The 13,968-nt window shown below is 44.2% G+C and overlaps 1 protein-coding gene across 3 annotated transcripts in view; it reads left to right on the plus strand.

Moving 5' to 3' along the window:
- The window catches only part of Sema5a (semaphorin 5A), a 429,658-nt gene that overhangs the window by 363,122 nt on the left and 52,568 nt on the right, over positions 1-13,968 (plus strand). For all 3 annotated transcript variants that reach the window (XM_013349712.2, XM_026783702.1, XM_026783703.1), the window contains 2 exons: positions 5,382-5,563; positions 6,512-6,655. In XM_013349712.2, the coding sequence (XP_013205166.1) occupies positions 5,382-5,563; positions 6,512-6,655 (326 nt within the window). The remainder of the gene's footprint in view (positions 1-5,381; positions 5,564-6,511; positions 6,656-13,968) is intronic.

A 13,968-nucleotide genomic window follows, 5' to 3' on the forward strand; every position in this document is an offset into this window, starting at 1 on the left:
AAAAGACACTTAAGATCATGCTCAACCTCCTTAGCGATCAGGGAAATGCAAATCAAAACAACTTTGAGATATCATCTTACACCTGTCAGAATGTCACTTCTATCTTATTTGCTCTTTCACTTAAATGAAAGATTTCACTCATTAGATGTATCTGTGATATGCACATGTCATGAGTTTGATATGATATTGATTTTAAAGCATGTGTTTTATATGTTACTCTCTTTGTAATATAGTCTCCACAGTTGAATTTTCAATACTGAAGCCTAAACCCAAAAGTTCACACTTGGTAGGCCAGTACCGTGTCATCAGGGTGTGTCTGGCCTTGTAGGTGCAGTATTGAAGGGGTTCTAAGTACCAGCTTGCTTTTGACATAATAAATGCCAACAGGGTTTTTTACAGTCAGTTAATATTTCCCATTTGATGGAGGAAGGTCATTGGTTGATTAAATAAAGAAGCTGCTTGACCTGATAGGTTAGAACGTAGGTGGGAGGAGCAGAACGCTGAGAGGAAGAGGAAGTGAGCTCAGAGACTCGACAGCTCTCTCCTCGGGGGCAGATGCCTCTGAGAGACACGAGATGCTCCACTCCTGCGGGCAGAGGCGAGAGCTCTGCTCTCTGAGGCACACGGGATGAAGCTCCAACCCAGGATGGACGTAGGCTAGAATCTTCCTGGTAAGCGCACCTTGGGGTGCGACACACATGATTGGAAATGGGTTAGTCCAGGAGCGAGAGTTAGCCGAGAAAAGGGCTAAAGCTAAAGAGCCAAGCAGTGTTTAAATGAATACAGTTTGTGTGTTGTTATTTCGGGCAAAGCTAGCCGTGATGGCTGCCGGGTGGCGGGAAGCAGCCCACTGCTCGTATTACTACACCCATTCCTTCTGAAGGATGCTTCCCTACATCTTTACCCAAAGCAAGTCCAACTCCATGTATAAGTTGAGAACTTTGGAAAGAAAACAAACGTTTCATAGTCTATGTACAAGTGTATGTTGGCAGAAAGGAAGATGATCTTATTACATTGAGTTCAGTGAGTTGAAGACATGTTGACAAGAAGTGACACCCCAGACATACTTATGTGAACCCACAAAGGAAATAAATCTCCAAACCGCTAGATTAGAGACTAGGTGAGCAGTTAAAGAATGTATAATGCTCTTGCAGAGGACCGAAATTTGGTTTCCAACACCCACCTGAGGAGGCTCACAACTTCCTTCCCATCACCTCCTGGCCCATAGGGCACCTGCACCTCCCCACACACGTATACAAAGCACTAACACTGAAACAGATGGCTCTTGAACGAACACTCTGCAGTGGCAGTGGCCCAGCACGCATGCTCCAGTTAAACTTCGCGTGCCGTGTGAGTCACCGCTGTTTCTCTTTGGTTCTGGCAGAACACCTGACACTGCCTCGCTTAGAAAGCACAGACATTTATTACCCACAGTTCTGGAAGCCGAACAGTACAAGACCAAGGCAACAACATTTGCTCTCTTGAGAATTTCTTGCTGGGACTCCACACGGGGGAAAACAGAGGAGCCATGGAGCCGGGGCCACACTGGCAATCCTCGAGAAAAACATGTCACACATCCTCTAAAGAGGAACCTTCGTGGTCTGATCAGCTCTCAACAGCCCATTTCTGAATGCTATCACCATGGCAACGCTTGGAGTTTTGGAAGAGGCACCGTGAACCTCAGCAGTAGTTCTCTGGGGCTTTCGTTTTAAAAAGCACACCTATTTTCCACCAAAGAGGACCAGTTTTAAAATGACTACACATTTTTTTCTCTCGAAAGAAGACTGTAAGGTAGTTTACTGGCATTCTATAGAATATCCTATTTCTTTAAAAATTAATTAAAAGTATTTCTGCCCAGTTTAAAGAGTTGTGGTGCTTGAGTAATACACTTAAACTAGCATGCCCAGACCAAGGTCAATTACATGTCCTCGTCTGAGTCTCAGCGGTGTGAAAAAGAGGACCTGTGGTCTTAGGAATCTGCCTGGGCTTCGCTTATGCATTCATACCGTTTATGTCCTTTGGGCAAAATGCGCAGCATCATGCGATGCAATACGATGCATCCTTGTTTCAAAATACGTCCTGCAAGAACCAGCAGCATGGGCCAGATGAGCATGACGGAGGTTCTACTCGGGACACTGCACAACCAGGAGCTTAGTTCCAAAGATACTCAGGCAGTGGTTGGAACCACAGCCTACATTTAGATGGCAACAGCTGAACTTCTGCTGTGCTTCCCTGGGGGTCTATAACCATTAGGAAAGAAGCCAGGCTTTGCATCCCGAGTTTCTGGCAGGCTCCAGTCTAGAGGAATATGACTTCCCAGTTCTCAGCCTCTTTGCAAATGATGGAATGATAAAGAGAAGAATGGCCCAACCCCACCCTTTATATTCAGAGAGCAGATGAAACATTGCTGCTGCATGTTGCCATAAAATGCATAGGAGGGAGAGAGAGAAGAGAAGAAAATAGACCATGTCTGTCCCTGGCCGAGGAAGGAGAGAGTTTGTTCCTATAAATCATATTTTTACTTAGAGCTGAGCTTGGCCAAGCTCCTGATCCCAAACAAGGCTTGCATGCACTTCTGGGTGCCTTTTCTAAGGTGTGACCCACAGGACAGGACCCATATGCTTGTCCCCATCTTTCATTGTTGAGCTCTCTTGTGGTATCCTTGAGAATGCCCCTTAGGTATCATTCTGCCTCTATGAACTGCGGGATTGACTCTGCAAGTGTTGTGTCCTACTTGGCTTGTGGACTGTTTAATGTCCACTGTGCTCTCCAGAGATGGGCATTACTGCTTCATTTTATTGATGCACTAACTGGGAATGACAGGCACTAAATAGAGATCGCCCCTATGCACTAGTCCACTGCATGCCACACGGGACTGCAGCCCAGTCCTCTGCTAAGGCACAGTCTTTCTTTACAATTCATCTGTAGAGATAGGCTGAGGGGGGATATTAAATTGATGTCATAACACGAGTCAGCTTCCTGAGGAGCTTATTCAATATCCTGCTTCACTGGAAGTAGATATAAATGATTACAAAAATAAGGCAAGATCTAGTAATTCTGAAGAAAAATAAAATGTCCAGATAAACATTTGAGACCAGGTTAGCCAGTGAAGAACAATAGTTTGGGGGTTTGGAGAGGTGGCTCTGTGGTTAAAGCACCAGGAGCTCAGTTTCTTCCACTAGCTCTCCATGCGAAGGCCTGCTCTTCCTGTGTGCAGATTTCAACATGTCCCTCTCTCCTCATGTTGTGTTGTGTTGTTCTGGATTCAGCCATGTGTGCCATGGCAGGTGGAAGGAGCCTTGGATTTATCTCCCTTGCCCTTCTTCAGTTCAGGACATTCCTGCCAGGAGTTCATAATTCCATGACTAAGGCTGTGCATGGCAACACCTGTCTAGCTCTGACTGTCACCTGGCTTCAGCAGTACCACCCACCTTGTCACCCACAAGCGTAGGATAACTGAAGCTCCTACCTTGTCACTCACAAATGTAGGCTAGCTGAAGCTCCTACCTTGTCACCCACAAACGTAGGCTAGCTGAAGCTCCTACCTTGTCACCCACAAGCTTAGGCTAGCTAAAGCTCCTACCTTATCACCCACAAGCTTAGGATAGCTGAAGCTCTTGCACAGCTGGTCCCTGGATTCTGCAGCATCTCTTGATATGTTCCTAAAGCTCTCTGGTCTCTTCACCTACAATCCTACAGGTTATCATTCGGCTTCCTGGCAAGGTCATGACAGTCACAGGTGTGTATTCTTCAGTGTGACACCCTACTTACCATGTAGGCTTGCTTTTCCCTGAGATAGAAGTAGTGCTCTAGAGGCTTCTGGTTCCTTCTCCCACAACAGGATGAGTTTGGAGTCTAATAAACAGAAGAATGAAAAGAGAAAAATACATGGTTTTCTCATCATTGGATCCTGATCAAACTAAGACTTATCTGTCTTCATATTAAAATGAAGAGGCTGGGACTTTAGTCCCTTCTGTTTTCTTTTGGAAGGAAGGCCTTGGACAAGGAAGCTAACCTTTGGCCCCATGAGTCTCTCTTTTCAAAAGATATCTTACCATATGACTCAGAAAGTTGCTCACTCTTCACTGTTCAAACATTGATGTCCCAAACATGCTCAAACCTATTGCCACATGCCAGATGAGGCTAGAGCCCAGCACTCTGTGTTCAGTGACCTGAAGAAATTTTCACCACTGTACACTCAGCTCTTTCTCAGTGCTGCTACCTTGAACTCCTTCTTAGATCTCCAATGACAATAAAGCACCTGCCAACGACTCACACTGACAGGGAGGAGCCCAGCCATGTGATCCTGCAACACGCTTATTCCTGTCATCACTCAAGCTGTCTGTGGAATCAAGGGTCCTGGGCAGCTGCTTTCCTGGTCCTTTTCCACTCTGAACAACTCCACATAAGTACCCTACAAATTTGTTTTTCATCCTCAGCAGTACAGCCCTACAATACCCTTAGTAGCTATCACATAGGGTCATAAACACGTACCAAGCCCTTCCTGACCAGAATATAAACTCCAAGCGATGCTCCAGTATAGCCCTGGCAAGAATAAGCCTGAGAACTATAACTATCTCATTACTCAGGGCCACTAAGATGTGCATGGCATCAAATATTGTCACATTGAGGTAACTTTTGTGTAAGCAGAGACTATTCATTCATTTTCCAGCTGCCCAGATCTGAATAATAACACAGAAACTATATTAATTACAACACTATTTGGCCAATAGCTTAGGCGTATTTTTTTTAGCTAAGTCTTACATCTTAAATTAACCCATAATTCTTATCTGTGTTAGTCACATGGCTTGGTACCTTTTATCAATGAGGCATTCTCATCTTGCTTCCTCTGCATCTGAATGATGACTGCAGATTGAGCATTTCCTCTTCCCAAAATTCTACGCTGGTCACCCCGCCTATACTTCCTGCCTGGATACTAGCCAACCAGCATTTTATTAAACCAATACAAGTGACAAATCTTTACAGGGTACAAGAACACTGTTTCACAGTATTATTTGGACCAAACCAGGATAAATTCTTCATGGACTTCTGTTGTCTTTAAGGTGTATAAAACTATACATCAGAGGTGTACATCTGTGGGGTTTTCTTTTTCCTTAAGTTTCCCATATTGATGGGTCATTCTGCCAAAATCTCATCCTTTCTCCTTTTCCTTGTCTTCTGTTCTACTTTATCTTTCTCATAATCTCTAGCAGTGAGCTATGCTACATGACTTTAAAATATTCCCACATATGCTGCCAATTTTAATTTTTAAAAACATTCTGAAAGAGTCATCTTGCTTCTTGAGGTCTCTTTGTTTTCATGCTAGTTCATTTTTCACAGCTTCACCCTTTCTGACACCACTACTTATATTTGCCTTCCAGACCAGAAACCTCACTGTGGATGGGAGCTTTGGCCCGTGGTCTCCATGGACACCCTGTACACACACAGATGGCACTGCTGTGGGATCCTGCCTCTGCCGGTTGCGCTCCTGTGACAGCCCAGCTCCACGGTGTGGTGGCTGGCAGTGTGAGGGCCCTAGGATGGAGATCACCAACTGTTCCAGGTATGTGCCTCTGATCACTCGAATGGATAGTCACATGTCACCTAGATGGTTGAGAGACCTGGGCGATCACTCTTAATACAAGCTGTCTCTGTAGATAACACATAAATGCATAAATAAATGAATCTTAAAACAGAGTTTCCACATGCATTATGCAAAGGAGATTGGGTCATGCACTAAAATGAATGCTCTCATGCTCAGAATGATAAAATACTTATAACGTATTTTTAATAGCACAGGGAAACGTCTATGGGAGATATTTAAATTATAAAGACTCTTAATATATTATCACTATATGAAAAATTACACTATTGAAATAGTGTGTGTCAACAGCAATCTATTTTGTAAGCAAGTTTGGTGAAATAGGATCATTTTATTTTTCTTTTATTCTTAGTATGACTGTATTATTCAGTATGTACAATAGCTCAATAGCACAGTTACACACGAATTTATGATTCTGTATTAAATATCATCCCCTTTGGGAAGGTTCTACTTGTCCTTGGCACGCACACTGCCTATAGGGCTCCGCATGCTCACTGGTGTTAGATTCAATAGAACGTGCTCTATGTAATTTTCCTGTCTCAGGGATACTGTTCACAGGTTATAATGGATGTGACTGGAGTCAAGTAAAATTGGGAATTCTATAGGTTTAGGACTCATTTCAAATACTTTGCAGTAAAATAACATTCTAAAGTTTGAATTTCTCATGACTAAAGTTTCGTAAGTGTTTCAGACAAAATAAGCAAGTTTGGAATGATTTGTGGTTTTCACATCAGAGGCCAACTGCAAGGGACCTCACAGTAGCAGAGGTGACCATTCTGCTCCATCCAAAGGCCGTCGTTCCCCACAATCTAATAGTCCACCCAGTGGACAAGAGCACTTGCAGTCAGAGCAGACAGAGCCCAGAGTCTGAACTGGCTTGACTAAGATGTGGAATCACTTCTCCCACAGGAACGGAGGCTGGACTCCCTGGACCTCTTGGTCACCCTGCAGCACTACCTGTGGCATTGGCTTCCAGGTGCGGCAACGGTCCTGCAGCAACCCCACACCCAGGCATGGAGGCCGCGTGTGTGTGGGCCAGAACCGGGAGGAAAGGTAGGTGCTAGCTGGGCTCCTATGCCAGCATCTTCCTACTTCCTGCCATCACGGTATGGCCAGTTTCCCTTGGAGGTCTAGCTTGGTTTTTGTCCATGGAATTCCTCTTTTAAGCTAAACGGTACCTTATTTTTCTGACACCCTTCAATTTTGACCAAAGGTTCCCACAAAGAGCCTGGTTCTGGTCCCCTTTCCCTGCATGCTTGAACTGACTCAGGGAATCCATTTTCACATCACTGGATGCTTAGGAACTAAGGGTATCTGTGTGCTGGCTGGCTGTGCACCCAGCATATGAGCCTACTGGAGGATAGTTGTTGAGATATTAGGTTAGCCCTGTCTCAACAGTTACCAATCTCTAGAGGTCCTGGTGATGAGGGCAGGTAAGATAAAGATGTCCCCATGAGACTGGGGTGCAGGCAGTGAGAACAAACGCAGGAGCAGATGTGTCGTCTACCCTCTAGTCTGCGAACAAGCATCCCTCATGAGCCATGTGCCGTACCCTCTACGGTGGAAACTGCTTCCCAGGAAGACTTTGACTCTTCAGGACCCCATCAGGACATTTCACCATAGACGTGAATCCAACAAGCTGTTTTTATTGTTTGGTTATAGAACTAACCACTTTTCTTTGTCTGCAAAATCTACTCTTTGATCTTTTTCTCTCCCTTGCCTACTGAATGCATATTCCATTCTGTCACTGTTGGGAGGAAAAACTTGCAGTTGAAGTTCATGTTACTTTTAGTATATCACAACGTGCACACATGTGTGTACCCCCCCCACACACACACCATCCTATTGAATGGCTCCCAGTGCCTTTTAATAAAAAGATATAAGCTCCTACTCAGTGTCATGGGTTCAGGGAGTCTCATAAAAATTCCTTATCTCTATGTGGCCATGGGCTTTTGGGAACAGAAACAGGCTCACTTTTCTTTTATGTAGGTGTTGGGTACATTTTGAAAACAACAAATAAGACCATTTTGCTTCTTTGTTCATCAAGTTTCTTACTTACTAATTAAGATTTCATTCCTTTTGACTAAGAATTAGAGGGAGGTACCGCCACCCATGTCAGGATTTGTCACTTTTGAAATGGTCCCCTGAGACAGTCTTGATAGGGTCGTAGTGTTCCATCTAACACCAGCTGATAGGTGAGAAAGCTGAATACAGAAACATCTTCTTATTACTTGCAAGATTTTAAACTAGCTGGAAGGTTTCAACACTGTGAATCATCACACTATGTGTCCCATTCAGATAAAATCGCATCTGTCTGTGCAAACGCTTCCCTGGTGTCCGTGCACCGCACAGACACCATCTTCTTCCCCAGGCTGAACAGACAGGAAGGCCAAGGCTGTATAACTCTGTGGCTACATGTGCCATCTTCTGTCCCTCCACTTGACTTCAGAAAGCCTTACTTTCAGAAAAGAGTTTAAAAACAATGCTAGATTGTTTGGCTGTCTCACACCTAACATGTTCTGCATTTACAGGAGACATGTTTTGGGGCATTAGATACGGGGTTGCTTACTAGAGGAAATTTTTTTACTTCAAATAATGAAGAGATGGAATGTAAGACTGTGGACTGTGTATTGTTATTATAAATGATGCCTCTCTTAAGTATGCTTTCCAGAGGGCAACAGGAATTTCAGAAAAGCCAAATACTTGATGTGCCTTGGTCTCTGTTAACCAAACAGTTCTTAAACTTATTGCCACGTTACATGGGGAGATCACCACACCAGGAAAACTCATCCTGATCCTGGTGGTGGAGATATCTGATTATGGATTAAGGGAGAGGGGTGTTCAGGATTCTAGGATCAAGCAAATGAAATAGTCACTACTTTTTATGATATTTAAATAGCACCAAACTCTCTCCAAAAATTCAGTGAATGCTGTCAACATAGCTAATAATTTCTGCAAAAAAAAAAAAAATGTTTTCAATGTGTGGCTTAATCCAATGGAAGATTTTACCCCCAAGTAAAATTTCCTTGGATTTTCACAACTTCTTTTTTCACGTGTGCTATAGAATATATGAATGCTCTTTTTACTTCTAATACTTCTTCGGAATGAATTTCTTGAGAGCTTACTTGAGGAACCAATTCTCCAAAAGTCACCAATAAGACAGTATACGGCAAACATTGGTGCAAGTACCAAAATCCGGTTGAGTTAGTTTCTACTGCTTTGTCACTATGGCGCCATTGACCCAAATGTAAACAATGTGCAATTGCTGTCCCACCCTGTCAGAGGGACCTCATGTCAAGGCTTCCAAGTTGTCAGTCAGATACTGCCCCAAGCCTTGACAATTGAGCCTTCTTAGCGTGACCTCTAACTCATCACAAACCGAACTTATGAACTAATTGCTATGTTCACAAGACACAACCTCATCTGGCCATAGTGGCTTAGTAACAAGGAAATCTTAGGCCCTGCCCACACTGCAGAGAAAGGGGATTGTAGCATGACAGGGTAGGTTTTACTGGTGTCTCGTTAGATTCTGTTGATCACAGACAGTTCTCTGTCCTCACGTAGTTTGAATCCTTCCATCTGTAGAATGCTGCTCATCTGTTTGCAGGGTTCCCAATGCCACATCCCATTCAATTGTACCCCAAAAGCTCAAAGTGCCGCCACCTAAGTCAGGTGTGTCTGAGGCCCTGTTGCAGTAGCGCTTCTTGGTCTATCATCTCCACTCAAAAGTAATATCACTGTTGGGTATATATCCAAAGGATGCTCAATCGTGCCACAAGGACATGTGCTCACCTATGTTCATAGCAACATTGTTTGTCATAGCCAGAACCTGGAAACAACCTAAATGCCCCTCGACCGAAGAATGAATAAGGAAAATGTGGTACATTTACACAATGGAGTTCTACACAGAAAAAAAAAATGACATCTTGAATTTTGCAGGAAAATGGATAGAGCTAGAAAACATCATTTTGAGTGAGGTAACCCAGTCCCAGAAATACAATTATCACATGTACTCACTCATAAGTGGTTTTTAAACATAAAGCAAAGAAAACCAGGTCTCAAATCACAGTCCCAGAGAACCTAGACAACAATGAGGACCCTAAGAGAGACAAGCACGGATCTAATCTACATGGGAAGTAGAAAAAGGCAAGATCTCCTGAGTAAATTGGGAGCTTGAGGACGCTGGGGGAGGGTTGAAGGGAGAGGAGAGGCAGGGAGGGGATCGGAGAAAATGTAGAGCTCAAAAAAAAAAAGACAAGTTACCTCTCGGCAACATTCACACTATACAGCAGAGGGGTGGGCAACAGATGACAGCTGTGCACATTTCCTTTTCAAAAAAAAAATAGTAGAAATGGGAGTCACTAAATTTTCTTCCGCAGCACCCCTGCAGTGTTGCCAGGTGACTGTTGGGAGTTGCTTGTGATAAAAGGCATCCTGCACCGTGGACCTCAGCCCAGCCTTGTGGGCTCTTAGCTCAGTTCCTGAAATATCTTCCCTTTGCCAGAAAGGGAGCAGATGTTTGCAGCTGGTGAAACTTGTGTCAGCCTCCTTCTATCAGTAGAATTTGGGCTACTCAATAACATTTGTTATTAGCTCCCGTGTTTCTTTCCATCTAAGTTGCTGAAGTTACTCTTGAAAAGCTTTAAAAGACTTATGTAAACCTCTTTGGGGTTTCGCTACCGAACCAAAGGCACAGCTCCAGATCTTTTCCATGCAGCCTTCCGCTGCCGCACGGTCCTGCTGGAATGATGAGAACACAACAGCTGGCAGCTTGCTAGGCTTCCTCGGGGTGACTAGGAGGGTCCCTGAGGCACCCCCTTGCTCTTGCGCTCTCACGGACTCTACGCATGCTCACAGTCTGCCCCCAATCTTCAAGCTTGCTGAGCTTTCCTCAAGAGGTTCAGCAGGCACGCCCCAGCTTTCCCTGGCAGCAGATCGTGGTTTACATAAGGATGGCCGCTGTGAACTCATATATCTGAATGCTCAACCACTGTGGAGTGGAACTCTTTGGAAGGATTAGCAGGATTAGGAGGTGTGGCCTTGGTGGACTAGGTGTGGCCTTGGTGGAGTAGGTGTGGCCTTGTTGTAGGAAGTCCATCACTGGGGATAAGCTTTGAGATTTTAAAAGCCCAAGTCAATCAAGTCCCCCTGGAGGGAAATGGGAGGCGGTGGCAGGGAAGAGACAGAAATCTTAAATAAATAAATAAATAAATAAATAAATAAATAAATAAATAAATAAATAATAAAAGCCCAAGTCAGGCATAGTCAGTCTGTCTCTTCCTCTCCCTTTCCCTCCTCCCTCACTCCCTGCTTATGGATCAGGATGTAGGTTTAGGCTACAACTCCAGTGCCTGCCTGCATGCTGCCATGCTCCCTGCCATGATGGAAATGGACTAAACTTTCTGAAGCTGTAAGCCAGTTCTCATTCAGTGCCTCCTTCCTCCATCGCCTTTGTCATGGTCTCTCTTCAGGGCAACAGAACAGTGACTAAGGCATAGTACTTGAGTGCTTGGCAGTTATTTCTTAATTTTAGAAGTTTTTTTTTCTTTGCTATCAGCAAAGTCTAATCCAGGCACCAGTTGGCCCTTGTTCTTTTCATGGTCCACCCTGACCTTGGGTCCTGCCTTAAGCGATGTGACAGACATCGTTGACTCCCCATGGGAGGACTCACCCTCTCTGAGGAATGGATGGGGAGCGGGGTGGGGGAAGAAGGTGGTGTGTGGAGGGGAGAGGGAACTCGGATGGATTGATATGTAAAATAAAAAAGACTGTTTTTTAAAACAAAATAGTGAAATAAAAAAGAGGACATGTTCAAGGCGATTAGCTTACTACCCAAAGAATACACGTTTTTCTTAGGACAAGACAAAAAAAAAAAAAAAAAAAAGAAGAAGCCAGTGACACCTTAGCACTTTGCTCTAAAACTCTGAAATGTTCTCACCTGGGTGACTTCCTTCCCACTTCAAAGTCCTATTTCTCATATCAATATAGACGAGAATTTTGAAAGCTCTGTAGCTTTCTGTAGCCACATTCTCCTAACTACTTATCTTAAAAAAATAAAAACTGTCCCATTTTCTTTTTATATTTTTTATCTTGGCAAAATACAAACAACATAATTAGCCACTTAGCCACTTTAAATGCAGAATTCATTGGCATTAATTAAACTCACATTAGTATGCAAAAATTACATCTCCCTATTTCCAAAACTTTCTCGTTACCACTAAGTAATGATTTCCGTACCCCCATTCTCAATACCCCTGGAAACCCTGCTGACTGTTCTGCCTATTAATTTTCACATTCTGTATATCGCATGTAATTGAAACTGTAATGTTTGCCTTTTTGTGTCTTGTTTGCCTCGCTTACATAATGTTTTCAAGCTCCATCAACATCTCAGCGTGTATCAGAACGGAGCCCCTCTCTGAATGTATGGCATACAGCTGCCTTCTGCTTGTTCAGTTGCCCATCAGTGGACTCAGGGCGTTTCTTCCCCCTTGCCTATTTAAACACTGTTAAGATGAACACTGACTTGATGAAGTTCCTGTTCCAATTATTTTGTGTAAATAACTCCTAGTGGAAGCGATGCTAGTATGTTCTGCTTCAGAGGGGGACTAGACTACCCTCCACTATGGCTTCACCATGGTCTCTTCACACCACAGAGCTCAAGAGTCTGGCTTCTCCCCATTCCTGCCAATGCTTACTATTGCTGGCTTGGGTTTCTACCATTCCACTTGATATGTAGAAGTGGTTTAGATTTGGATTCTCCTAACATCTCCCTCATGCTGAGCGTCCTCTCCTGTGCTTGCCGTATAACTGATGAGATGTCTCTGTTCCACTTGTCTGTCTACTTTCTGTTATTCTGTCTCTTTTGTTATTCTGTTACAGTTCTTCATTCTCTTTCCTTCTGCCTGCCTCCCATTGGGTTCGACAATGTCTAAATCTGTAATACTCCATATAAAGTGATTTAGAATTTTTGCTGCCTCTGCTTCTCAGAATTCTCACACCCACCTGTTTCTGGGTCTCAGAGCCATTTTCAATACTCTCGTCGGTGCCTCTTACACTAGCACTGGGTTCTGTGGTACCTGGTCAGCTTTAGAGTGCACGTAAGACTACACACTTAACTGTGTAAAATCACTTGTGCACCTGTGAGCTCCTAACCAGGACACAACACCCCTGTCTCCTTGGATGCAGGCTGTTGGAAGGTTAAAGAAGCCCTGGCCTGGTACTCTGAGGCACACCGGGATCAGGGTCTGCTTCCTTGTTTGTACTGTTATGGGGAGCCTTCATGTCTGATGGGGCTGTTAGGATGAGGGCCTCAGTTTCTCAGTGTATCTGAACTTGAGGCCACTGTTAGGTCCTTGCCTTATCCTACTGTAGCGATATTTGATCTGTTTTACCAAATAAAGCTTGCCTGAAGATCAGAGTGCAGAGCTAAGCCCCTAGAAGCCGAGGAATGTTGGCACCCTCCTCTAATCCCAGGACTCAGGAGACAGAGGCAGACAGATCTATGTTAGTTCAAGGCCACCCTGGGCTACACAAATCTGATCCACTCTAAGAGAGAAACAGAACTCATACAAAGGTGTTCCCAGCAGTTGGGATCACCCACCTTTAATCCCAGCACTAGGGAGGTGGAGACAGGAGTGATATGGTTGGAATATGGAGAAAGGAATTTAAGGCAGGAGTAGACAGGAGCTCAGTGCATCTGGGGAGCAGCCCAGACTGAGGCAGTTGGTCTGAGAAGACAGTCTGGGGACAGCATCTCCCCTTTGGTGTGAGCATTGGTAGAGGGGCACATGAGTAGTGAGTTCTGAAGGGTAAGGAGCATGGGCTCCTCTCAGAGACCGCGCACTATGTTCTCAAGGTCTCGGGGACTCACGAGAATGGATCTGATTCTTACCGGCAATGCTATTCTGTGATGACTGAAGCGATGCCGGCTGCCGAAGTTACTATTCTCTCCTGTGTGTCGTCTTAAACCTCACGGTGTGTTCAGTGGATGCGCAGTTCTCTGGTGCCATAAAGGACTTCATTCTTCCGGGATGGGCCTGTGGAGGGATAACAAGGAAATGTGAGCCAAGAAAAGCAGTTCCTTCATAGGCCTCAACGGCGTGAGGCTGACAGATTGTCATGAGGAACGAGCACGGACTCAGCCAGATTAGAAGAAAACATGAGAAAATGAATTTGGTGATGTTCTCGAGCCTCGATGGGATTATAGAATACCGTATGTCTAGAGAAAGTAGGTTTATGGAAAAAATGGACGATTTATAGAGAGACAATGTGAGGTTATTAGTTAGTTTCTAAATGTAAAATAACAGCAGTCATGAGAAAAATTAAAATCTTTATTTAATGCATCATAAAATGTGTCTGTGGTTCTG

Source organism: Microtus ochrogaster, chromosome 19, assembly GCF_000317375.1.
Source record: "Microtus ochrogaster isolate Prairie Vole_2 chromosome 19, MicOch1.0, whole genome shotgun sequence".
Taxonomy (NCBI): Eukaryota; Metazoa; Chordata; class Mammalia; order Rodentia; family Cricetidae; genus Microtus; species Microtus ochrogaster.